Below are 27,855 nucleotides of genomic sequence, written 5' to 3'. Positions count from 1 at the left end.
AGAAGAAATCACAATGGAAAGGGTTAGAGTTCATCCACATCATAACTAAAATTTTTCCCAACATAAATATATTTTTAAAAAATTCAAAGGCAAATAAAAAAATTGGAAAATCCCTACTATTAACCCTTTGTAATATTTATATATTCATAGAAATTAATAAAAAAGGAAACTTCTGAGACCTCAGTAGAATATAGGCAAAGGACACAGACAATTTATCAAGGTAAAATTATAAATGTCTAATAAATAGGTTGAAGCTCAAAGAAACAGTGATTAAAACAAGGAGTATTATTGTTTTACTACCTAATTAGCAAATAATAAAATAATTACTAATATTTCAAAAAATATTTTTTATTGATTTCAGAGAGGAAGGGAGAGGTAGAGATAGAAAAATCAATGATGACAGAGAATCATTGATCGGCTGTCTCCTGCACACCCCCTATTGGGGATCGAGCCCACAACCTGGCATGTGCCCTTGACTGGAATTGAACCCAGGACCCTTCAGTCCTCAGGCCAACACTCTATCCACTGAGCCAAACCAGTTAAGGACATCATATTTAGTTTTGATGAGTGTGCATAAATTGGCAGAAACTTCAATGAAAATTATTAGTTAAAATGTAGTAAAAATGTTAAAATGGTCATACCCCAGTTGGCTCTTTGTTTTTTGGAAGGATTTGACCTCCTTGATAAGAGTAAGAGATACAGAGACCCAAATCGAGTCACAGAATGTGCACTACCACCTCCCAGTTCATTCCAGGCAGAATTACTGCCAGGTCAGATGAGTTAGTGTGGCTACACTGACAGCTCCTTGGCTCAGTATATTTCTTTTTATTTGAACTCAGATCTATTTCCTTTTCTCTCATCCTTTGTCCATTGTATGTAGCTCTCTCCAAATCCACCCCTCTCTCTTTTTCAGAGTCAGATTGTGTTGCTTCACTCTTGATTACTTCATTTTGCATATGAATTTTTAAATTATGATTACATTAACATGAGAAGTGGTGGGGGTGGTTCCACAGTTAAGGTAACAGATGTGTTAACTGCACAATTTAGTCCTAGTGCAACCATCACATTAATGATTTGAACTTCGACATGTTTTTGGTTCACTGAAGCCTTAGGAATGTAAACACTGCAACTTCCTCCATTTATATTATGTTTCTTATCTTATTTGAGACATGTTTTTCTAAATATACTAATTTAGGATATTACACATGATACAGAATGTTTCCAAGAATATACAACCATATTATTATAACTTTCAAACCCTCTGGTCAAATATATTTTGTATATGTATTAATTGAATATACTATCTCTTTCCAAAACTAAATTTCCCTTTGGGTCAAATATGACCTAACATCCTTTAACTCATAGTAAATTTGTATTTAAAAATTTATCCTAAAGAAACAATCTAAAATACACACAAAGCTTTAAATAAAAAGCATATGTCAGCATTATTTATAATATTGAAAAGTTACAAACAACATAAATTTCCAACAAGGATAAATGGGTAGCTAAACTCTGGCATAACCATAGGATGGAATGTTATGTAGTCATTAAAAATAGACATTTAAAAAATGAAGGATATGGGATATAAGAATGTTAAGCAAAAAGAAGGGGGCAGAATCAAAATATACCTGTAGTGTGATTTCAACCATATAAATATCTGCATTCAAATGCATTGGACAAAACAGAAAGAAATATGCCTAAACATGAATGGTTATATTGAAGTAATGAGATTTGGGGTGATTCTTTTTTTTTTTCTTTTTCTCTGTAATGAAAATAATTTAAGAAAATGAATTATGTGCCAAAAGAACCTCCAATTGAAAAACTATGGGAACCAGTCCTACAATAATAGGTTTTATTATTTAAGCTGCCATTGAAAGTTTTATAGGAATTATAAGTCCTGTTTGAGTCTCAGTCTCTTTTTACCTTTGAGGAATATCTTCTAACCCTAGAGAAGTTAACTCTATTAGGCACCCAGGGATCAGTAAGATCAATTTCCGGCATACCCAGCTTCATGTCAGTTTCAATAGTGCCCTGTAATGACTTTAAGGGTCAACTTCTGCAGGGAGTATAGAGAAGTAGATTTGGGAAATTTACTCTCTTTTTTTTAAACAATGATTTTTTTATTATGAAAAATTGACATTCAGATGAGCCTGAAAAAATCATAGTGGGAAATTTACTCTTGACTTGCTCCCCACTTTGTGTTTTGTTTTTTTAAAATATATTTTTATTGATTTCAGAGAGGAAGGGAGAGGGAGAGAGAGATAGACACATCAATGTGAGAATCATTTATCGGCTGCTTCCTGCACACCCCACACTGGGGATTGAGCCTGCAACCCAGGCATGTGCCCTGACCAGGAATTGAACTGTGACCTCTTGGTTCATAGGTCAATGCTCTACCACTAAGCCATGCCGGCCGGGCCCCAATTCGTGTTTTAAATCATCGCATTTCTGGGGATCAATAAAGAAGCCTAAAATTAGGGAGACAGAAGCTGGCAGAAAGACCATGTTTCTTATGTAGCAATCCTGGTTAAGGGGAAGCCAAAACAATTATCTTGGCATCCTTGCCATCATGTGCTACTTCAAAACACCTTGGCTTTTGCTCTTATAGAGCACTTAGCCACGTGGTGTAGGAATTTGGCATGTCTTGAAGAAGTCTGCCAAATGTTGACATTCCTGAGTTTTCAGGGTTCTCAAGGCACAGGCCCAATCCCCTGAATTTGCCTCATAGTAGGCTTTCTGAACTTGATAATGGGACAGAAAGGAAGAAGTCTGTGTAAAAAACACACTGGAACAATGTGTATACTTTATGAAAATTTAGTTTGATGGGTCTTTGGTGGAAAAAAAATTGGAAGATGTTGACTAAAACTCATCTTAGGAAGAGTTAAAACACACACACAACAGCAAGAGTTAAGCCAAGAAAATAAAGAAAACTGAGAAACAGAAATTAAGAGCAGGAAATAGAAAGAATTCGGACTCCTCTCCCCTATTTCTTTAAGCCTAAGATGCCCTCTGTGGTACCCTAGGCTTCGAAGTACAAGTCTTCCCTGAACCTGACTCCAGTGGGAGCCCGCCTTCAGCGGCAGGATGGAGGGATCATAACCTCTCTAGAGCAGCTTCATGAAAAAATCAACGAGATGAGCAACGTGTTCAACTCGCTGGAGAACAAGGTAGACACCCATTTCTAAATCTTGGGGTGGGCTGAGGGCTGTCAAATAAGAAAGCTGAAGAGAGAGCAGGGTAAAAGATATAAGTCCATGTCTTCAGAGTATTTTTTATTCACAAATGAATGGCCAGCTGGCCCTGGAAAACCAGTCAGTAGCAACTAAAGATACCAAGGGCCCACGCATCCTAAAAGGGACAGGCTGTGTCAGGGGTGTGACTGCGCTCACTATGGCATCGCTCCCTGGCTGGTCACTGGTTGTGAAGCTATATCTAAAGCAGTAGTGTTGCCTCAGTGGCAGGTACCCAATGGGCTCAAAGTAATATAGGTGAAGGAAAATGGCTCACAGCTCAAAATGGTTTCAAAATTCCCAAAGTCCCTATGTAACCTGTCAGAGAAAAATTTCGATAGTTTTTAATTTTTCGAGAGCTGGGGATCTGCAGGTGAGGAAAAATCCTTCTGTTGTCTTTTGGCTCCTGGGGAAACTCCATGAATCCACCTACGAGAGCAGTGATCATGAAACCTATTTCTGTCAGATACTGGTTCCCTCCGTTTTTCAAGCAGGACACCTGAGTGAATTTCAGAGCACCTGCATGAATGCTAGGTTTCCTTCCTTCAGTTTTAAAACTTGCATACATTTTGCTTTGATATTATATAGCTGTGGATTTTGCTTATTTTGCTCACAGATGTATTTACATAATGAGAATTACCAGATCAAAAGTAGTTGATCTGGAGATTTAATCCATCACGATGACTGCATTAGGACATGTGCTAAAATCCATCACAAAGATTAAATAAAATTTAAATGATTGGAATAAAAAGCAGATTGCTCATGTTGTTTCCCAAACACTCGACAGGTCTGGCTTTTCTCTCTCTGAATGATCTCTTTGGTTCCTCTCATTTTCCCCTACTCCCAGCCCTCGAAAGAAACCTTTGTCAACCACAAAATGCTATACTTTAAAAAAGTGATGTACTTATAACTAAGTCAGTTTATAGTGGGAAGTGCAAGTTGGAACCATTTAGACAACCAGATTCTAAAATGTTTAGAAATACACATTTGAAGGAATTTTGTTCAAGTACCTTTAAAATTAGAATACTTGCCCTAGCTGGTTTGGCTCAGTGGATAGAGCATCGGCCTGCAGACTGAAGGGTCCTGGGTTCAATTCTGGTTAAGGGCACATGCCAGGTTGAGGGCTCAATCGCCAGTAGGGGGCACGCAGGAGGCAGCCAATCAATGATTCTCCCTCATCATTGATGTTTCTATCTCTCTCTCCCTCTCCCTTCCTCCCTGAAGTCAATAAAAAATGTTAAAAAAATAAAGTTAGAATACTTGGTGGCTATCTTAATTATAGAACAAATCTTCTAAAAAAGTCTGTTTTACAGAGAGATCTGGAGCTAAGAGTTCCTCTACTTAGCAGAGTATAAGTTTATACACTTCAAGAAAGTAATGTTATCTTATTGTTATTAAGTTATTGTCTGTTGGAAATGCTTATTTTTTAACCAAGATTTAATGTACATTTACTCTTAACACATGGAACATATAAAGATTTCATACTGAATAAATGATATTAATTTAGCCAAAAAAGGAAAAAAGGAGGAATTTACATCAAGTTTTAGCTACATTGTTTGAAATACAAATATGCAGATTTTATCACTGAAAAAAAACTCAATTGTGTTTCTTCATCAGAAACTTTGGAAATGCTTTTTCATTTGTTCAATAAATAAAACTCAACTTTAGAAGTGCTCCATTTTCTCCACACTTGTTTGTGCTTAACTTAAAACAATTAATTGTTGAAAGTATTATATATGTCCCCCTTTTTCCCCCATTGACCCCTTCTAACCCACTCTCACCTCTCACCCCAGGCCTTTACCACACTATTGTCTGTGTCCATGGGTTATGCATATATGCATACAAGTTCTTTGGTTGATCTCTTCCCACTCACCACCCACGCCCGCCTTCCCTCTGAGATTCAACAGTCTGTTCCATGCTTCTATGTCTCTGGATCTATTTTGACAATGAGTTTATTTTGTTCATTAGACATGTGATACTTGTCTTTCTCTGACTGGCTTACAGTATTTTACTTAGCATAATACTTTCCAGGTCCATACCACCCTAGACACGCCTGATCTTATCTGTGCTTAACTTTTTGATTTGCCACTTAAAAGGGGAGAATTAAAATTTCTTAAACACCTTCAATGTACCTAGCATGTACTAGGACAGGTACCTTACCTACATTTATTCATTTTAGTATCAAAACAGCCTTGTGAAATAGGTGTTGTGATGGTTATTTTATGGATGAGGAAACTGCTACAAAGAGGTTAACCAACTTGCCTAAGATCTTAGTACTTGTGGGGAAGTGCTAAGATTTGTACCCTATCTGACTCCAATATTGATCCCCTTTTCATGTGTGGAAGTTGACAATAGAAGTCCAATGTGTGCACTGCAACATGACCAGACTTGACTGCAGAAGATGAATTATATCACTATCAACAACATGCTGAGCTCCGACCATTGTAAATACTTCTGTGCCTTCCTTATAGATTAAAGCACACTGCCCCTGAAAATACTATTATTTCCTTTTTCATGCTATCACTCAAAAATTAAAAAAAGTCTTTCCTTTTAAAGAAATTCTCAGATATGTTTAGTTATCACCCTTTTTATCATTTAATTTTTTAAGGAAATAACAATTTCTTCATCTTCTAACAACCAGGATATGACCTATCCTTTTTCTCATGGAATTCGAAGAGTTACAGGACCAAGACTGTTTTTCACATGCTTATGTTGTTTTTCAAGTAAATCTTATTTTTTTAAAAATATATTTTTTTATTGATTTCAGAGAGGGAGAGATAGAAATATCAGTGATGAGAGAGAATCATTGACTGGCTGCTTCCTGCATGCCCCCCACTGGGGATTCAGCCCTCAACCCAGGCATGTGCCCTGACCAGGAATTGAACAGCATCCTCCTGGTTCATAGGTCAACGCTCAACCACTGAACCACACTGGCTGGGCTCAAGTAAATCTCATTTTATTTTTATTTTTTTAAATATATTTTATTGATTTTTTACAGAGAGGAAGGGAGAGAGATAGAGAGTTAGAAACACCGATGAGAGAGAAACATCGATCAGCTGCCTCCTGCACACCCCCTACTGGGGATGCGCCCGCAACCAAGGTATATGCCCTTGACCAGAATCGAACCTGGGACCCTTGAGTCCGCAGGCTGACGCTCTATCTGCTGATCCAAACCGGTTAGGGCAAGTAAATCTCATTTTAATCAAAGGTGTTAGAATACACAAGTAACTTATAGGTGCACTTGTAAAATTAATTATTTGCGTGCTTTCTTGTCACTATCAAGCAGCAGCATGTGCTGTATAAAAAAGACCTTCTTTTCCCTAGATCAGGGGTGGGGAATCTTTGTTCTGCCAAGGGTCATTTGGATATTTATAACATAATTTGTGGAGCATAGAAAATTATGAACTTAAAAATTAGCCTGCTATATTTGGTCAAACATTTAATTAACTCACCCCTAATGTCTTGGTAGGGCCAGACAAAATGATTTCACAGGCCTCATATGGCTTGCGGGCCAGATGTTCCCCATCCCTGCCCTAGATGCATGGGGCCAAGATTGCCTTAAGTTATCCAAACTTTAGTGTAACAGGAAATGTGGTCTGTAAATTTTCAAGAGCCTGGTTTCTCAAACAAAAAGAAAAATTCAAAAGGTCAATGGTGCTATTTATAATTCTTTATAGTAAACTGAATTCACTCTTTGTGTATTATTTAGTTGCAGGCCCTGGCCTCTGAACTCAAAACTGGTTTCACAGAAGCAATGCAAGAACTGTCAAGAATTCAACATGGAGAATATGCTTTGGAAGAAAAGGTTAAGACCTGCAAATGTTCCATGGAAGAAAAAGTTACTGAGATGAAGAATTCATTAAACTATTTCAAAGTAGGCCCCCCTCTTCTATTTCACTGCTGAAGAAAGATCCTTGGTCTTGGTTACACAAGATGAAAACTTACCTTTTCACATAGCAGCCAAATAGAAGAATATTCCCTCTATCCCATTCACTAATTATCATGGAAAAATATATATTTTAAGCTTTTCTTTTTTGGATCTTTGTGTTAAAATTAGAGGCCACAGAAGTAAAATTTTCATCTCTCATCCATTGATTGATTCATTCATTCAACAAATATGTATTAAAAGCTTACTGTATACTAGATACTATATTATATATTTTTAGCCCATATGCCAGATTAAATGCATACTGATGCTTACTTTTTAGGAAGAGCTGAGCAATGCCATGTCAATGATCCAGGCAATCACTTCCAAACAAGAAGAGATGCAACAGAAAATTGAACAGCTTCAACAGGAGAAGCGAAGAGAATCTCGAAAAGTGAAAGCCAAGTGAGTTTTCTACAAAAAATGGACCAAAGGCAAAGCCATAAGTAATGATTTTACAGAGTCACAAAGAAACCCTTCCTCACTAACAGTATATAGCTAGCTGGCCACTGGGATCTATGGGTCAGCATCTGATAGAGGTTATAGAGCCATAAAAGTTGGTTAATACTAAGAATTGATGGTAACTATTAAATGGAAATGCACTTAATAGGCAGTAAAATGAAAATGGTATAAAATGGCATGTAGAATTTGATTTCAACTATAAAATAACAGCTAAAAAGATATTTTATTTTTTTAAATATATTTTTATTGATTTCAGAGAGGAAGGGAGAAGGAGAGAGAGATAGAAACATCAATGATGAGAGAGAATCATTGATTGCTGCCTCCTGCATGCCCCACACTGGGGCTTGAGCCCACAACCCAGGTATGTGCCCTGACTAGGACTCAAACCATGACCTCCTGGTTCATAGTTCAACACTAAACCACTGAGCCATGTAGGCCAGGCAAGACATATTTTAAAATAACGATTGTTGTGTTAAGATGGGAGGGTCACCAGTGATTTTCTTTTTATATTAGTTTTCTAAAATTTCTCTAATGCTCCTATTATTTTACTTCTACCATGGAAAATAAGTTTATATTATTAAACAACTAGAGGTCTGGTGAACAAAATTCATACACAGGTAGGGTCCCTTGGCCTGGCCGGCGATCAAGGCCAATCAGGGCCGATTGGGGCCCTCCAGCTGCCTGCCGAGGCCTCCCTTCCCTGGCTGCCGGCTACCGGCCGGGGCCTTCCTTCATTCCGTGCCGCTCCCTGGTGGTCAGCACACGTCATAGTGAGCGATAGAACTCATGGTCTCCTGGTCAAACTTCCGTGGGGACACTTTGCATATTAGCCTTTTACACATATAGACTAGAGGCCCGGTGTACAGGGATGGGGGTCCCTCAACCTGGCCTGCAACAACGCCAGCATTCCTCACCCCGCCCTCTGGCCCAAGGCCCCTCTGTGCAGCTGGGGCGTGGATGCTGGGCTCACGTCGCTGCGAGCTCAGCATCCCTTGCCCCGGCCTCCGGTCCGAGGCCCCTCCCCTCCTTCCGTGCGGCTGGGGCACAGACACTGGGCTCGCATTGCCAGGGCAACACCACCAGCATCCTGCCCCGGCCACTATGGGCGCAGCCTTCTTTGTTGCAGAGTGATGGTTAATTTCCGTATTACTCTTTTATTAGATAGGATACCTCAACCATGTTGACTCACGTAAAGTTTCACCACTAAACATACATAATCTTTATTGTTATACTAGAGGCCCGGTGCACGATTTGTGCACTGGGGGAGGGGGTGTGTGTCCCTCAGCCTAGCCTTCACCCTCTCGCAATCCGGGACCCACCCGAGGGGTCCTTAGTGCTGCCATGGAGACAGGAGAGGCTCCTGCCACTGCCGCTGCGCTCATCAGCTGTGAGCCCAGCGCTGAGCAGCACTCCCCTGTGGGAGCACACTGACCACCAGGGGGCAGCTCCTGCATTGAGTGTCTGCCCCCTGGTGGTCAGTGCGTGTCATAGTGACCGGTCGGTCCGTCATTCGGTCGATTTGCATATTAGGGTTTTATTATATAGGATGTTTTTAATAGCATCAAATTTAACTAGAAATATGGCAATAACATCTGTGTGGCTCTGGAGAATGGCTAATTGTTTTCAGCTGAAGACCTTCTGTCTCCTGGTGCCATTGTGTTGCTTTGTTAAATGAATGTAAATCATCCTAAGCAAATTGTCACCACTGCAAACTCTATAAAGACCCTGATGACAGGGAAGCCAGTAACAGAGAAATAAGAATGTAAATATTACAATTAGGTGATTTATAGATGTTTAAAATTTTTTCTTCAACTTTGGTGATGAATTAAGTTGCTAGTGTTTGACCATTGTTAATTTTATATGGTTCAACACAATAACTTAGAAATTCTCTTGAATTATTCTGAACTGAATCTCTTCCGAACCCACCAGGTATTAAGACCTTTTGCTTCCTTTCCTAGGAAAACTCAAAAAGAAGAGCATGGCTCACAGGCTGGGCCTGCTCAAGCACAAGGAAGTCCTTTCCGTTCAATCAATATCCCTGAGCCTGTTCTTCCAAGTGAAGACTTCACAAACCTCTTGCCTTCTCAGGCCTATGAAAAAGGTACAGCTCACAAATCATATTGAATTAGCCACGAATTTTTTTCCTTGATTCTGAGGGCTTAAGAAATCATCAGAATGGGCCTAAGGCCTTCATCCTTGTTAGAGGAAAATGGTGTATTGCTCAGAATTTCCCCTCTTGCATCTGGAATTTAAAAGAATCCAGAGGATCTGAGAAATCAGGAGAGTCTGCCTAATTTAAAAATGCTTTCTTTTTTGGGAAAATACTGGGTGTTTTGAATTTCAAATGGACCAGAGATAATTTGTTGTACAACCATAAGAAGGAAAATGTTTAAAAAATTACTCTAATAAATCGTTTTATTTCCCATATTACTTTCTCAATCCTTGTCTCTCTGCATAGACATTTTAAATAGCTATATTCTTAGCATGGATAAAACTGTGTTCTGCTTCTTTTTCAGCAAAGGTTTCACTGACATGAGAAAGATATATCTGCCCTAACTGCAGGCAGTGCCCTCATGCAATCTAACTCTGTACTTCTCTTTTTCTGGAAAACCAGAGCTGGTGCTGTCTGTGGGCTGAAACAGTCACCAGCCACATCCCTGTCCTGAGAGATGTTAGAACAGATAATAGAAATTGTAGTTGGGCAGTACTGAAGGAACTGGCATTCCAAGGGATGTCCACAGACATCGGTTAGGGACCTGTGTTTAACTCAGGAAAAGAAACAAAACAAAAAATGATTGATACTTCTTTGTATCCTCAACAAAATCTAGCAAAGCACCTACAGGAGAATGAATGTAGATATTAACAATGTTTAGGTGAATTTTCTTTTCTTTTGGTCGTATGTAGAAAGCCTCCAAAAGAGGCTCAGTGACTTCTCAACCAATTGTAAAGTCCTCAATTGGCTTAATGAACAATTTGGCTCATATATTCAATGGCAATATATGTGTTTTGAATAACTGAATTTAAAAATCTAAATCAAATGGCTTTTAATCAGTATAAACTTTAAAGTACAGATTTGCTTTTTAAATTTTTTTTATCCACTTGAGCAGTTATTTTAGAGATGGATAGGTGCAGCCTGGGAAAACTCACTTGATCCATCTGGGATGAGGGTTTATGGTAGGTGGCTCTATATTCTTTACTCTATGTCATGAAGAGCATGACATACAAGATGGTCTTGTTAGGGGAGATTACAGGAGGGGCTTGGAAAGTAGAGGTCAGATCAATGCCAGGTCTGGGGCAACTGAACATTTTCACAAGAGAAATGATTAGAAATTATATTTGTAAAGTGTCCAGATGGATTTAAATGAGCTATTTAATGGCAACTCCTCCTTCCTTCACTGTTGTGTAGGCATGGCTTATATAACATAGCTTATCCTACCAAGCTGCCGCAAAAATTTGGGGATAATATGTCATAATAAAATATTATGTATTGGTGGTAGCTTATGTTAAACTCAAGATCAAAAGACTAAACTTTCAGAAAGGATTGACTTACCCACTGTTAGTTATAATACAGTACCCCCAAATTCAGTAGCTTAAAATAGCAAACATTCATTATGTCACAGTTTATCTGAGTCAGGAAGATATATACAGCTAAGCTGGGTGCTTCTGGCTCAGCTAAGCTGAGGTTGCAGTCAAGCTGCTGGCTATACCCACTCATCCTTCCTTCTATCCATTCATCCATCCATTCATCCACCCCAGGCATTGATTTAAATGATGGGATATAGTAATGAACAAAACAACAAAAATTCCTGCCCTCATGGAGAACTGGTTCTGAAGGAAACAGACAATGAACAAGATAAATAAAATACATAATACGTTAGATAGTGACAAGGAGAAAATAAAGAAACATAGGTGTGATTTTATAGTGTGTACCAGGAAAAGACCTGAAGGAAGTGAGGAAGTTAGCTATGATACTGAGGGAAAGAAAGGGAACAGCCACTACCAATAGGAGATGCAGTTTTTTCTTTTTAAAAGAAAGGAAACAGCAGGCAGGGAAGAAGGGCAGATATTTTAGGGTCTTAAAATCATTATACAGTCTTTGGCTTTTGCACTAACATGGGAAGCCATCAGAGGGCTAAGCAGAGGAACGACAGGATCTGACATATTTTAACAGCACCATTCTGACTCCTCTCATTACCCTCTTCACCATCAGTTAAGCAATAATTTAGCTCTTACTGTGTGTCAGGTACCACTTTAAGCAGCTTACAAATATTAACTGATTTAATACTTATGGTAGGCTATGAGGTAAGTACCACTATTATATCTTTTTACAAATGGGAAAATAGCACTTGTCACATATTGTGTGTTTTTTCCCACTGCTCTGTCTCCCCCAGAAAAAAAGTGAATTCTGTGAGTCTGTCCCTAGTGCCTAGCTCATAGAAGATGCCCAGTCCATGTTAGTGGAATGAATACTGATTGAAGGCTTTCCTTTCTCTGCAGCCCAAGAGTCCAGATCCATGCATATAGGAGATAGTAATGTGAAGGGAATGATGGGTCCTGGTAAGTGGCTCTTCTTTTTTCTTCTAGCAATTCCATCCTTTCCCTTTTTTCACCTCCCCTGCTTCTACTCCCTCAGTGCCAAATCAGGCATTAAAGAACTCAGGCAAAATGAAGCATACTGGTTATTAAGATTCTGAGACATATGTTGGAGTAGATCAGTGACTCAATTAAACCCAAGAACAGAGAAGGGGTGGGGAAGTTTAAGATCAAACCAGTATTCTTGATTCTTTCTGACTCCTTTCAATTACAGTACGGATGAGTTAACATTAACTGAGAACTCACAGGTGTATGTAGCATAACATAGTTGTATATGAACACACATTTTACAGTTTACTTCAGCGATTTTCAACCTTTTTCATCTCATGGCACACACAAACTAATTACTAAAATTCTGCTGTACACCAAAAAATATATTTTGCCTAACAAAAAATAGATATAATTTTATTCATTCACACAGATTGGCTATTGTTGTGTTGCCTATTATCATTTTTTTTATTTAACAATTTAATGGAAAAAGAGGTCAGGTATTGCATGTTTTAAAAATTCGTGTGGCACACTGGTTGAAAATCACTGGTTTACTTCATTAAAAAGTTATTTACTTAATAGACAAGTCACCCAAATTTTATAACTTATTTCATCTTCCCTCACTCACTTACTCCTTCCTTTCTGCAACTTACCATCATCAGGGCCAAGGGGGACAAGTTCCAAAAGCTGACACTGTCTTTGGCCCTTTCCGTCTCTTTCCGTACTTTATTCCTAGTGCTGCAGGTACCTGATGTGCTCACCTGAAAGGAAGCAGTATGAGTCAATACATACTATACAAATTAAAATTATTTTATAAATTTATCTTTAGAAACTTATTTAGTAGAGACTATGTATAAAGAGTAGAAGTTGTATAGACCAGAAGCAGAGAGAGGTGATCCTTTGCAACTGTGGAGACTTTTAATCCTTAGTTAATATTTCAACCCAGGAGCATGATATTTAAGAATTAGTAACAAATACAATTTTTAAAAAATCAGATCTTGATGGCAAGTGTTATTTTTCAGGAATGAACCCAACGACTCCAGAAGCAGAAGAAAACCTCAAGCCTTGCCTCACAGCCGATATCCAGTCTAAGGGCCATGTGCCCGGTGTGTGGAGGCAGCCGAAGGATGGGAAAGAATGGGGCGAGGAATATGTCACAAAAGACCACCCAGATAAACTCAAGGAAGTTGGCCAGGGCAGACATAGTTCCTTGGAAAATGTTTTATGTGAAACTTCTTTAGCTGGTAAGCCCCAAGGGGGAATGCAGGCTGAAATTTTAAAGAACACGATGACCGAAGGGCTAGAATCCTTGTAATTTAGATTCAGTGGACATATGAGACTGCCTAGTATGTGATTTCCTTTCCAGATGAACTAGCCAAAGCCTTATAGAGGTCACAATGGCCAGCTGGGACTACCACCTTGATTCTGGGTATCCACTCATTTAAAAAATATATATTTTTACTGCCTGGCCAATGTGGCTCAGGGGTTGAGCATCCACACATGAACCAGCAGGCCATGGTTCGATTCCCAGTCAGGGCACATGCCTGGGTTTCAGGCTTAATCCTCAGTAGTGGTCTTGCAGGAGGCAGCCAATTGATTCTCTCTCATCATTGATGTTTCTCTCTCTCTCTCCCTCTCCCTTCTTCTCTGAAATCAATACAAATATATTTTGAAATGTATTTTTTATTGATTTTTAAAAAATATATATTTTATTGATTTTTTACAGAGAGGGAGGGAGAGGGTTAGAGAGTTAGAAACATCGATGAGAGAGAAACATCGATCAGCTGCCTCCTGCACACCCCCTACTGGGGATGTGCCCGCAACCAAGGTACATGCCCTTGACTGGAACCGAACCTGGGACCCTTCAGTCCACAGGCCGACGCTCTATCCACTGAGCCAAATCGGCCAGGGCTTATTGATTTTTTTAAGGGAGAAGGAGAGAGAAAAAATATATCTTTTTGCACTATGAACGGTAACCTCCTGGTTCATGAGTCAAAGCTCAACCACTGAGCCACACCAGCTGGGCAATGTTGAGCATCTTTTCATATGCTTATTGCTTTCAATATCTTTGTATTGCTTTTATCATTTGATAGGGTTTGGGGGAGAAGTGGTTAACAATTCCTTCCTTGGTTTGCTTTTAAAGCTAAAAGACAGACTGTGGCTCTGGAACTGCTTGAATCAGAAAGAAAATACGTCATTAACATCTCTCTGATCCTGAAGATCAAGGCAACATTCCAGGGGTCAGATGGAAAGAGGAATCCCAAAGAGAGAAGGTATCCATGTATTCATTGCCTTTGCTTTTGAGATTGGTTAAGATTTAAGGTAAGTGTTTACTATTTCCACTTTGGGAATTCTGGGACCTGTAAAGAGTTCCAGAAATAGTCTTTGAAAAGAGAATATGCAGCGACAGGAAGTAACCTCTGGTTTTCTAAGCTTTTTCCGGAAGCCTCCATGTGTACTTTAAATAGATCAGTTGAATGAGATACAGAACAGAATGAGAGCATTCCTCTTCCCTATTGGTGTTTTTCCCCATGCAAAACTGAAAATAAATTTATTAACATTAACAACATTTCCTATAAAAATTGTAAGCTTTCTGCACGTTCTACCCCTGTGGGAAAATGAGCAGGGTGTGAAAATCACACACACCATAACTACAATCTGACACTCAAACCTGAGGTTGTCATGTCTTTTCGTCTATAAAACTTCAGGTTTTCCTAGAAAAAAGCACAGTGCTCAAAAGCCTCTTCAGCCTGTTTCAAGGCATCCCTGCCCCTCACTGGAAGGGCTGGAAGCTGCAGAGGCAGGGCTATTAGCAGAGAAGCCTGAGTGGGGCTTGTGGGCTGTTGCTCATTTGTTGGAGTATCACAGAAGTTGGGGTTCTTGGCTTTTTCTGGTCTGATTCACCCAGATAAGAGAGAGCCACAGCCTCAGGATCAGTCTTGTATGAACATTTTTTTTGGGGGGGGGGGGGGTCAGCTCCATAGGATTGCCAATTAGCCTTACAAGCTGAACTTCAGGGCCACATCCACCAAGAACTCAGGTTGTATGGTGCAGGTCACCACCAGATGGCACGTATTTTTTTTCTTTTAAAATTCTTTATTGTTTAAAGTATTACATGTGTCTCCTTTTTCCCCCATTGACCTTCCCCCAGCCGCTCCCACCCCTCAGCACATGCCCTTATCCCCCCTACTGTGTCTGTTGGTTATGCTTATATGCGTATTTGCAAGTCCTTTGATTGACCTCTTACCCCCACCCCCCACCACCACCCTGCCTTCCCTCTGAGGTTGGACGGTCTATTTGATGCTTCTTATCTCTGGATCTATTTTGTTCATCAGTTTATGTTGTTCATTATATTCCACAAATGAGTGAGATCATATGATATTTATCTTTCTCCAACTGGCTTATTTTGCTTAGCATAATGCTCTCCAGGTCCATCCATGCTGTTGCAAGTGGTAAGAGTTCTTTCTTTTTTACAGCAGCATTGTATTCCGTTGTGTAAATGTACCAGTTTTTTTAATCCACTCATCTGTTAATGGGCACTTAGGCTGTTTCCAAATCTTAGCTATTGTAAATTATGCTATGAACATAGGGGTGTAAATATCCTTTCTGATGGGTATTTCTGATTTCTTGGGATATATTCCTAGAAGTGGGGTTCCTGGGTCAAATGGGAGTTCCATTTTTAATTTTGAGGAAAGTCCATACTGTTTTCCACAGTGGCCGCACCAGTCTTGCATTCTCACCAGCAGTCCACGAGGGTTGCTTTTTCTCCGCATCATCGCCGGCACTTGTTGTTTGTTGATGATAGCCATTCTGACAGGTGTGAGATGGTACCTCATTGTTGTTTTGATTTGCATCTCTCAGATGATTGGTGACCTTGAGCATGTTTTCATGTCTCTTGGCCTCTTTCAAAAAGTGTCTATTTAGGTCCTTTGCCCATTTTTTTATTGGATTGTTTATCTTCCTTTTGTTAAGTTGTATGAGTTCCCTGTAAATTTTGGAGATTAAACCCTTATCGGTGATAACATTAGCAAATACGTTCTCCCATGCAGTGGGCTTTCTTGTTGTTTTGTTGATCGTTTCTTTTGCTGTGAAGAAGCTTATTTTGATGTACTGGTTGTTCCATTTGTTTATTTTCTCCTTAGTTTCCATTGTCCTAGGAGCTGTATTGGTAAAGATATTGCTACAACATATGTCTGATATTTTGCTGGCTATGGATTCTTCTAAGATTTTTATGGTTTCCTGTCTTATGTGTAAGTTCTTTATCCATTTTGAGTTTATTTTTGTGTATGATTAAGTTGGTAGTCTAGTTTCATTTTTTTGCATGTCCAACACCATTTATTGAAGAGACTGTCTTGCCTCCTTTGTAAAATATTAATTGAGCATAATGGCTTGGGTTGATTTCTGGGTTCTCTGTTCCGTTCCATTGGTCTACTATATATGTCTGTTCTTGTGCCAGTACCAGGCAGTTTTGAGAACAGTGGCTTTGTAATACAGCTTGATATGTGGTATTGTGATCTCTCCAACTTTGTTCTTTTTTCTCTGGACTGCTGCAGCTATTCGGGGTCTTTTTTTTATTCCATATGCATTTTTGGAGAATTTGTTTTAGGTCTGTGAAATATGCCGTTGGCATTTTAATGGGGATTGTATTGAATCTATAGATTTCTTTGGGTAGTATGAACATTTTAATGATGTTGATTCTACCAATCCATGAACACAGTATATTCTTCCATTTGTTTATGTCCTCCTCTATCTCTTTTTTTCAATGTCCTGTAGTTTTCCGAGTACAGGTTTTTACTTCCTTAGTTAAGTTTATCCCTAGTATCTTAATTTTTTTGTTGCAATAGTAAATGGGATTTTTTTTGTTTGTTTGTTTCTCTTTCTGTGAGTTCATTATTAGTGTATAAAAAAGCCATAGATTTTGGGTGTTAACTTTGTATCCTGCTACATTGCCAAATTCATTTATTAAGTCTAGCAGTTTTTAATGGAGTCTTTAGGGTTTTCTATGTACAATATCATGTCATCTGCAAATAAAATGGCACATATTTAATTATCAAATTTGGTTATATCCAGCTGGGGAAGTTCAGGAGTTATTTGGGCTAATACTGAACTCTAAGAGCTAACTTATCAATTTGAAACTATAACTGGATTTCCCTTGATTGCTTTTATTTCCCTCATTATTTAAGTACTGGACTGTGAGAGTTGAAGTAACTTTGGAGGCTTTCAAAAGAATATGCTAACTACTATGTTTACATAATTTCACTCCTAGTAAGGAACAGAAAAAAAGTTGAGCACTTAATACTTTCATCGTCATGAAAAAGTTGCTTCTGGGAGTGAGGTCTGGATTATACAAAACAGTGAAGTAGGGTCAGTATGTTTTGCCTTCTTTCTTCCTCTGTTCTTCATCTCCTGGCTCACTTCTTCCACATTACTTCCTAATTTCAAATAATATCCTTATTGAATTAAAAAAACTTTTTTTAAGGCCTGTTTTCAATATTTGGTACAGAATCCACTGTAGGTCATTGCTCTTCATGTAACTTATGTGTTTCCATGATACTTGATGGGAGCATTAGCCTTCTCTGACCCCACCCTGAAATCTCAACTGTTATCCCAGTGACAGTCCAGGAGGTATCCTGGACTCCAACCAAGTTACCAGCTCTCCAACTCTGCAAGTACACTGGCCACAGTGTAGCAGAAGGCAGTGTTCTCAAAAGAAGAGGAGGGAGGCAGAAAGAGAGGAGGAGAGACTGAGATAAGGCAGAGCAGAAGAGAGTCCCAGTGAGGCCAGGAGAGGAGAGGAGAGGAGAGGAGAGGAGAGGAGAGGAGAGGAGAGGGGAGAGGTGGGGAGAGAGAGAGAGAGAGAGAGAGAGAGAGAGAGAGAGAGAGAGAGTGAGAGAGAAGATAATCCAATAGTCTGACTTCATCACCGTGCCTGAACACCTTTCAGTGTCACACCAGCATTATTATTACCTGAAGTCATTGGTAGCCTCTCGGTGGGGAGAAACTCTTATCTAACTCTCTTGCTGGTGCAGCATTACATTCTTTCAGTTCAATCAGCTGAGCTTTCTTCCATCAGCTTTACAGTCTTCTCCCAGTCCAGCTGTCTCTGGGCCACCCTCCAAATCTCTCTGTTCTGGACAGGGATTACTTAGATCTTCCAAGTCCACTGCACCAGCCTAAGAGCTCAGATCAGGAGGCCTCCACTCTTGAGCTTCTGGATCAGTTGGCCTCACATATGTGGAGACTGGTGGCCTAGCAGGTGGAGGGGGCGGCAGAGAGAAGTAGAAGAAATCCTTGTAACACGGTTCAACACACAAAAGTATAGGAGCCATCAGGAAAGGGGCCTTTTTATATCCTGAAGATATCTGCTGTCAGGTCTACAAAGACACATTTTTCTTTCTTTTTTTAAAAAATATATTTTTATTGATTTCAGAGAGGAAGTGAGAGGGAGAAAGAGATAGAAACATCAATGATGAGAGAAAAATCATTGATCAGCTGCCTCCCGCAAGCCCCACACTGGGAGATTGAGCCTGCAATCCTGGCATGTGCCCTTGACCAGAATCGAACCTGGGACTCTTCAGTCCGCAGATCGACACTCTATCCACTGAGCCAAATCAGCTAGGACCAAACTTTTATTTCTTAATCCTAAAGGTAGACCTGTGACTCAGAATAGTTTGAATAACTGGGAAAATGGGACCTACTGCACATATTCTTAAAGGGTTTTTTCTTCTCCACACCTGGCTTGTGTGATCCTGTCTCTTTTCTGTTTCAAGCCTCTTCCCTGGCTCTTTACGGTACCTTGTCCAGCAGCACCTAGATTTGCTTCATGCTCTGCAGGAAAGGGTCCTGAAATGGCCACGCCAAGGAGTCCTTGGAGATTTATTCCTGAAATTAACAAATGATGAGGTAAGTTTTTAAAAAATTCTTTATAAATTTGAATTATATTCATGTCTCCCTCATCTACTTCTCTTAATAGAGAATCTAAAATCAGTGAATTTCAGAATTAAAGGACCTGCTAAGATCTAACCTCCTCATTCTACAAATAATGAAATAAAGTTCAGAGAACTTAAGACTGCTGAAACCACCCAACTAGCTAGATAGTTGTAGGTCTGACTAGAACTCAAGTTTTCTCATTTTCAGTTTATCACTTTCCACTGTAACTGCTGCCATTGAACATGCATGTGTGTGTGTGTACATATATGTATTTGTGTAGAAATATATGCATGTACATATAAATCTATACATATAAAATAAATATGTGAAGGTTTGTATATAGGTTATGTACTTTCACTTACAATTTCATTCCCTAGAGATTTGAGAAAATGTGATGGGCAGCTATTTGTCTGGAATGTTTTTTTGTTTTCACTTGGAGAGGGTCTTAAGTTTTAAATTTCTATATGGTTCTACAAATTAAATATGATCCAGACCAGAAGTTGCAAACTCAAATGCCTACAAAGTTAGACAGTGATATAAATGAATAGAAGTAAGCTGAGTTTAATACAATATGGACTGTTGGGAAGTGAGTTTAAGTGGAGCACATATGCTTTGCTACAAGGAATAGCTACTCACCTTTATCCAATTATTATGCAGGGGGAAAAAGACTCAAGTTGCCAGATCTGATATTTTAAGAGCAGATGGAAATCCAGAATTTTGTGTGAAATTTTCTTCTTAAAAACAGTATGTGGGATAATTAAAACTGGTCTGCAAGCCAGATTTTGCCTGCAGTCAAATCAAGGATTGTGGATAATAATACAAAGTTTACAAATTGTCTAGTTGTATAGATTTGTTTGTTTGATTTTTTTTCCATATCACTTTTACTCATTTGTATTTGGTATGCTTTCTTGGGCTGAGAATTGTTATTTCTGTGGGAATATAACTTTGGAAGCTGAGAATTGTTTTCCTGAAGGCATATTGCATAGGTGAACATGCAATTAGTGGGAAAAAGTTGAGAACCACTGGTTTAGCCACTGTGAAGTAGGTTGGACAAAGTTCCTCATTTGGATGTAGATGATTGAAATTAAAAGTAATTTTAGGAGACTGGATGAAAGAAGGTGAAGAGATTAGCCAAAGAACATATATGCATAGCTATGAACACAGTGTGGTTATGGCCAGAGGCAGGTGTGGGGCGGGCTGGGTGTAAAGGAGGGGCAGAATGGGGGACAACTCAACAATAAAAAATAAAAAAAAATTTAAAAGTAATTTTAAAACAAAATATGCATTTTTGTCATTAAGCAACTTAAAAATACTTTTTCAACTTAAGTAATTCCTCTTCTCTGCCTTGGTTTATCATTTCATTTTCTCTCATTAAAGTAGGAATATTGAGTGTTGGTTCCCAAGTCCATAGGGATATCTACCTTCAAACCAAAAAGATCTTTTTAAAAAGATGAATAAAAACCAAAAACATATTAATGAACATATTAAACGAATAATTAAGCTAAATCTCTGCAAAGTGCTTTTTATTTCTTTTTCTATAAACAGGAAAAATAGTTATTCCTGTTTTCAGGTTCTTACCATGCATTTTTATATTTGTTTTCAAGAATAATTTCTTGGATTATTATGTTGCCTACCTGAGGGACCTGCCTGAATGCATCTCTTTGGTTCATGTTGTTGTTCTGAAGGAGGTAAGTTCACTCTACCTGTGCACTGCCCTTTGGTTACATGTGTACTATATGATGCTGCTCATCCTCCCAGGAAATACAGCAAATGCACTCGGAGCTTGTCCTCCAGGTTGGGAATGGTTTGAACAGAGCCACTGACACTCCTCCCTGGGGTTAAAGAAGCCCACTCAAGGATCAATACCATTGCTTTGGTCCTTGCCCTCCCTGTCTTGCTGACCCTCTGTTCCATTCCACTGGCAGTTAGGCAAAATAAACAGGTTTTCTAAGCTACAGCCTGCATGCTGTATGAGGGTTTTTGTTTTGTTTTGTTTTTAGATAATATGAATCTGAATTTATATAATCTAAATATTAAACTTAAGTCATTCTGTAACTGTCAGTTTCTAAGATTATAAAGTGATTCTAGTCATGTAGCTTTAAGAGTTGCTAATGTAGTCCTAGCTGGTTTGGATCAGTGGGTAGAGTGTCAGCCTGCAGACTGAAGGGTCCCGGGTTCAATTCCACCAGGGTTGCGGGCATGATCCCCAGGAGGAGGTGTGCAGGAGGCAGCCAATCAATGATTCCCTGTCATCATTGATGTTTCTATCTCCCTCTCTCTTCCTCTTTGAAATCAATAAAAATGTACTTTAAAAAAGAATTGCTAATATAATGCTATATTAGGTGATCAACATGCACATATACTGGTAAGTATATAATAATTCTAGTTATTTTAGGTTAATAGGAAGAAACCATAACAGAAGCCCTAAAGTTAAGAGTTAATCAAGTTTCGTAAGAGGTGAGGTCTTAATTTTCTATATTACCTCACTACTCCCAACCCAGTATAATGCCTACCACATGTTAGTACTCAGAAAATATTTGAGAAAGGGAAAGGAAGGGAAGAAGAATGGAGAAAGTCCAACATGTTTCCTGCTGCCAAGCCAGCTGGCCAGTTTCTAATCACATCCCATTACCCACTCTCATGAGACTCCAATCCACCCCTAGTGCTTACTAGCAAACCATTGTAATGATTACTTGTAGAACCTTAGTAAATTCATTCAAGTTAAATATAATTTTGTTTGTTTCTTAATCCTCACCTGAGGATATTTTTCCATTGATGTTTAGAGAGTGGAAGGAAGGGGAAGAGACAGAGAGAGGAAAACACTGATGTGAGAGAAACACATTGATTGGTTGCCTCCCATATGCACCCTGACTGCGGCTGGGGATTGAGAATGCAACCGAGGTACGTGCCCTTGACCAGAATCGAACCTGGGACCCTTCAGTCCACAGGCAACACTCTATCCTCTGAGTCAAAACAGCTAGGACTTAAATATAATTTATTGAATGCCCACTTTTGTATAGCGCTGTGCTAATATCTGGAGGTGGGATGGAAGGGGTAGTTTGGAAAGTTGGGTGGATTCAAAAGAAGTATATGATACCCTCCCTGCTAGAGAAGAGTTGTCTCCTTGAGCATGTCCTGAACAAGTGACCTATCCAATAAGATCAATGCTTTATCTCACTCTAGTCTAGAGGAAGAAAATGCTCTGGGAGTAAACCTTTTCTATTTTGCTGGGACTGACACTAGGGTTTGCAGCCAGAGCTGGAGGGACATTGAAGAATGGTTCTATCTTTTTTTCATTCAGGGTGATGAAGAGATTAAATCTGACATCTATACACTGTTTTTTCATATAGTCCAGCGCATCCCTGAATATCTGATACATCTGCAGGTAGGCATGTCTGGGAAAGCTCCCAAAGTGATTTTCAGGCTAAACTCTTGATTTTGGCTTTTGAGAAACACTGGCAGGGATCAGGAAGGAATAATTAATATTTCTAAGTATTTAAATACCTTAAGATTGTTATGATTTCCCCATCCCCACCTTGTGGTATGAGCTAAAATCTCAATCTCTAAACGTGCTTGGTTCATGATGCCGGCTTTTTATGTTCTATCTTCATTTACCAGCAATCTCCACCTCTGCTGATCCAGGATCTTTCAATAGCAGCTCCTGCTAGGCTCTGAGTACCTATTCAGTCCCTTCTACCTTGATTCTACAGCCATCTAAATATGTCCCCTAATCCCCACTCCCCTCACCCTACCCCCAGTGACTAAGAACTAAGAACCATTTATGTAACCTGCCCACTTAACTCTACCTTTTTTTTTTTTTTGGCTTGATTCCAAGGGTTCACTATACATTGCTTCTGTCTTATGTCACAGAAGAAGTATGAAGAAACTGATGAACTGACTTCTTCACACCCTTTTCCCACAGGACTTGTCCACCTTGGAGGAAGTAGAGTTGAGGGAGAGGCTCACCAACACCCTTACGCCCCTCTTCCTACCACTCATTATCCTGGTTTATTTGCTGACTAATCTTTCTAAGTAATTCAATGAAGCATCTTAGAAATGCTTGGGATTTATCTCAGATAGACGTAGCCCAGTATCAATGTCAAAAGACCTTCTATTATATGTGGCTTTTGACCTTAAAATCATTTCTTCACAGTAATTATTTTCTTTAATCCTTTCAACAGTCTCATGAAATAGGTATTATTACCACTTCTTAGATAAGGAAATGGAGAGCCAAATAACTTAAATAACTTGCCCAAGTTAACACACCTAATAGATGAAAAAATTTGGAACCGAAATCCAGGTCTTGCAAGCAGTATGATAAATAAGAGCCCTGGTTCTATTGGCTGACTTGAGTTCAGATCCTGGCTCTGCTACTAACTAGATGTGTAACCTAATGAAGACTAGCTGACTTTGCTATATACCCTGATTCCCGTGTTAAACGAAGATGATAATGGTACCTATCTAATGAGGCTATGGTAAAAATTAAATGAGAAAATATATGTGCAGGCTTAGAGCTTGGCAATAGGAAGTACTCAATAAATGTTAGCTTTTCCAAATTCAAGTTGCATGATGTTCTACTACAGCACAGTAGGCAATGTAATAGGAGCAACCACCAAGCCAGCCTTGATCATAAACATCACTCCTCTTCCAGAGTGCCTTGGTATTTCACATTTTCACCACTGGTCTGACTCCTATGAATCTTATAAATATTGCTTTTTCAGCAGTAATTGTTAAAACGGGCTCCATTACCTCAAAAAATCTAATTAATAGATCCAACTTTTCAGATGGAATTATCCTATGTTCACATCCAACTCAAACAAGAGCAAGAGTGACTATTATTTTCCTTTGGTGTGATGGACAAAGAAAACAGCAAATTTGACTTTTCAGCTTATAATTAGATTGGCCATATGTATTGTTGTTTTTAGTAAATGGCTACCAAACTCTCACAGCACATCAAGGCAAGGTACAGAAGAAACAAAACAACTTTTCATTCTAATTATGCAATGCTGCTTCCTTTTTTCCTTCATCCAGAACGTCCTGAAGTTCACAGAGCAGGAACACCCTGACTATTACCTACTTCTGGTGTGTGTTCAGCGCCTTCGAGTATTTATCTCACACTACACCCTGCTGTTTCAATGCAATGAGGATTTGCTTATTCAGAAACGGAAAAAGCTCAAGAAGTAAGGCTCTGATGGTGCAGTCTAGAGGGTTGATCAAAGGCTTCTGAGGACAGGGTAGAAACAATGTGGGTGTCTGTAACAAGTAACCATATTATATGTTAAGTGGCTAAAATGCAGTGACAGGAAGTAGAAGAGAGAAGGGGAGGGAAGAGAGGTAGCCAAAATGGCTAGAATACGTAGGCACCTACTACCTGGTGGAAATTAGAAAAATAGGCACGTTCAGTCTAATGCCTATACAGACCCCCTCTTAACTCATGTTGACTATCACAAAAATAGTTGTTCCCCTAAACTTGCCAGGTTTAAAAATACAGTTTAAAGGCCAGCATGTGGTTTCTTTCATTAATTCAACAGAAATTTATTGAGCACCGATTTGTGTGTATCAGGTACTGTTCTATACAGTATATACTGCAATAAAAAATACAGACAAAAATCTTTACCACATGGAGCTTACTTTCTAGACCTGGACATCCAGCTTAAAAATAAGTTAGATGCCGAAAAGTGCTATGAATAAAAATAAAACAAGTAAGGGAGGGGATGGTGGTTGAATAGATTTCATGCTAAGAAGGAATAGGAAGATTAGGGAGAATCGGGGCTTCAGAGAGAATAGAAGCAACCAATAGCAGAGCTTCCTAATGACCTGGATTTCCTTCAACCTCATCACATCTCAATAAGGAACACTGAGTCTGTGGGTACTTTCAGACAAGAAAAAGGTGCTACCTTCCAAGCCATGGCTCCTCTAATGGAGGACATCTCCCTATACCATCCCTTTCCTACTCAATTCAGCCAATTAATCAGCATCATTACTCTTGCCTAACATCAGTTTGTACCCTATTATGTAAGCAATCGAGTATGTAGAGGGCCCTGGAGAGAGAACTTTACAGCTGAGCTTCATCTGAGAAACATTGTCTCCCCCCTATCTTTCTTGCCATAATCTGCGTGTTCAGAGAGCCAGTTTCCCACTGTATACTCTGAGAATGATTACTTCCATCCTATTAGGTCATCCATGGCGAAGCTGTACAAAGGGCTGGCTTCCCAGTGTGCCAACGCTGGGCAAGACGCTTCCCCCACTGCAGGCTCTGAGTCTGCCCGCGACAGTGGGATCCACTCAGAAGAGATGCTGCAACCCTACTCTCCTGCTCCAGGTTCTGGCTCTGCTATCACGTAAGCACCTGTTGCTGTGGAGAGATTAATGACAAGGCCTTGGGGTCCCAGGTGGTCTGTGTGGGGTAGCTGGTCAGCCTGGATTAGGAGTATGACCAACAGAACTCCTCCCTCCCTCTTGCCCCATCAAGCCTCTATGTGACAGGCAAGCAGTTGACCCAATGTTTGTGTCCTAGAGGAAGGCACTAAGAATGCTAAGGGGCAGGCCTAGAGGCTTGAGGTTACTCCCAACAACTGGATTGCGGGTAACTATCCTCTAGACCAGCGGTTCTCAACCTGTGGGTCGCGACCCCTTTGGGGGTCGAACGACCCTTTCACAGGGGTCACCTAAGACCATTGGAAAACACATATATAATTACATATTGTTTTTGTGATTAATCACTATGCTTTAATTATGTTCAATTTGTAACAATGAAATTGGGGGTCACCACATGAGGAACTGTATTAAAGGGTCGCGGCACTAGGAAGGTTGAGAACCACTGCTCTATACCTACAGCATAAGTCTATGGGTTTGAACAATGATAGTCTGAAGAGTGCCATAAGAAGATAGGAAGGCATTTTACAAATCCTCAGAAGGATGGGAACCCACTTAAGGTCTCCAAAACATAGAGTGGAGGGAAAGGGAATCCCAGTCAGGGGTCAGTAAAAAAGTCTGGGCCCTGAGAATAAGAAATAAGTCTGAGCCCTCTTTGGCTCAGTGGATAGAGCGTTGGCCTGCAGACTGAAGGGTCGTGGGTTTGATGCCAGTCAAAGACACATGCCCGGGTTCCAGGCTTGAACCCCAGGAAGTGGCATGCAGGAGGCAGCCAATCAATGATTCTGTCATCATTGATGTTTTTCTCTCTCCCTTCCTCTCTGAAATATATATATATATATGTCTGGGGTGATCCAGAAAGAATATTGTTCAGCCTTTCCCAATTCTCCTTGAAGCTTTTTCAGAAAGTGACTTCATAAGCCCTTCTTCACTTCTGAGAGCTTCTCTGAAAGCTATTCTGAGCAGCGGATGGACCTGACAGCCTTTCAAGGTCTCTGCATACAACCCGCTAACACACTAAGCTGAATTCTCATTCTGCAAACTTTCTTGATGATCTTTAATGATTAGACATTTATACATCTGGGACCTGTTTTACTTCTGAAAGAAAAGGATAAAGTCAACTTGGCTACTTTTGGAACCAGGGCTTCTGGAAGGAAAAGGGAAACCAAAATTCCAAATCCCCACTTTACCAAATACAGACAATTCTACAGATAATTTCTGCTTTGTGTGCTTTGGGTTTATTCTTTAAATATAATATAAAAATAGATATTTTTTTCTATTTTTATTACTGATTTCGGAGAGGAAGGGAGAGAAGGGACAGAAACATCAATGATCAGAAAGAATCATTGCTCGTCTGCCTCTCGCATGTTCCCCACCGGGACCGAGCCCGCAACCCGGGCAAGTGCCTTTGACCAGAATCGAACCCAGGACCCCTCAGTACGCAGGCCGACGCTCGATCCACAGAGCAGAACCAGCCAGGGCGAGAGAGGAGAGAAAAGAGTTACCTCGGGCCCTGACACGTGGTGGGGAGGGTCAGCGCTCCCACGTGGGGAGTGATGCCCATCCTGGGCGCACCAGCCATCTCTACGCAGTGCCTCCGTGCTCGGGCGGGTGCTCCAGGCACCCGCTTTTCAGCAGGTCATTTCCACGCTCCTGCTTGAAGGGGCCGGGGCTCGTGGGCGCTTGGCAGGTACCACATGGCGGTGCTTGGGCGGGGCAGGGAGCAGAACTGGCAGTTTCGCGCCCCAGCGGCGTCAGGCTCCGTGTGGCCCCGGCCTGCGCTAACCAGCCGTACGCACCCCTCTTCTGCCTTGTCTCCCCTGTAAAGGCACCTGATGCCCCCCATGAAGAAAGGCCAACAGCAGCAAAGCCTGATGGACAGCATGCAGCCCGGGAAGCCCGGCGAATTGGGAAGATGGAGGGCAGGAAGCACGAGAGGCCCGACAGCCTCCCTGGCGCCGGCGCAGTTCTGCCCCGCCCGAGCAGGACGGGAAGGCGCTCTCGGGGCCCCTTGCAGGCCCATCCCGGGAGATGGACTTCGAGCCTTCGCCCGCCGAGCCCTCGCTGGGCAAACGTGGAGCGCTTCCCTGCCCCGCCCCGGCCGAGCTGCTGCCCGACGCCCGCGGTTTCGCGCCCTCGGCCTAACGAGGAGTCCGAATACGGCGCGAGCTCTTCGCGCTTGCCCGCGGCCCTACGACGAAGGAGCCCTACCAGGCGCCGGCCCTCTTTCGAGAACTGCTCGCCCGCTTCCTCCGAGTCCAGCCTGGACATCATGCTTTCTGCGACCGTCAGCTTCGTCATGGAGGCCGGAGCGGCCGAAGCACGTGCTGCAAGCCCTTGCCCAAGAGCGCC

General features: G+C 40.5%; 1 protein-coding gene across 1 annotated transcript in view; it reads left to right on the top strand.

The window, feature by feature from the left end:
- Positions 1 to 27,855, top strand: part of ARHGEF33 (Rho guanine nucleotide exchange factor 33) — a 54,212-nt gene that overhangs the window by 15,951 nt on the left and 10,406 nt on the right. The window contains 17 exon segments of the mRNA XM_023746188.1: positions 3,024 to 3,167; positions 6,940 to 7,104; positions 7,439 to 7,560; positions 9,576 to 9,718; positions 12,115 to 12,174; positions 13,221 to 13,442; positions 14,342 to 14,471; positions 18,969 to 19,101; positions 20,733 to 20,816; positions 22,430 to 22,513; positions 24,160 to 24,308; positions 25,305 to 25,469; positions 27,332 to 27,410; positions 27,413 to 27,454; positions 27,456 to 27,482; positions 27,484 to 27,729; positions 27,731 to 27,852. Coding sequence (XP_023601956.1) covers positions 3,024 to 3,167; positions 6,940 to 7,104; positions 7,439 to 7,560; positions 9,576 to 9,718; positions 12,115 to 12,174; positions 13,221 to 13,442; positions 14,342 to 14,471; positions 18,969 to 19,101; positions 20,733 to 20,816; positions 22,430 to 22,513; positions 24,160 to 24,308; positions 25,305 to 25,469; positions 27,332 to 27,410; positions 27,413 to 27,454; positions 27,456 to 27,482; positions 27,484 to 27,729; positions 27,731 to 27,852 — 2,117 coding nt within the window.

This window comes from Myotis lucifugus, unplaced genomic scaffold, assembly GCF_000147115.1.
Source record: "Myotis lucifugus unplaced genomic scaffold, Myoluc2.0 scaffold_6, whole genome shotgun sequence".
Taxonomy (NCBI): Eukaryota; Metazoa; Chordata; class Mammalia; order Chiroptera; family Vespertilionidae; genus Myotis; species Myotis lucifugus.
Note: the sequence above shows the minus strand (reverse complement) of the source record. Positions and strands in the feature narration are given on the sequence as shown.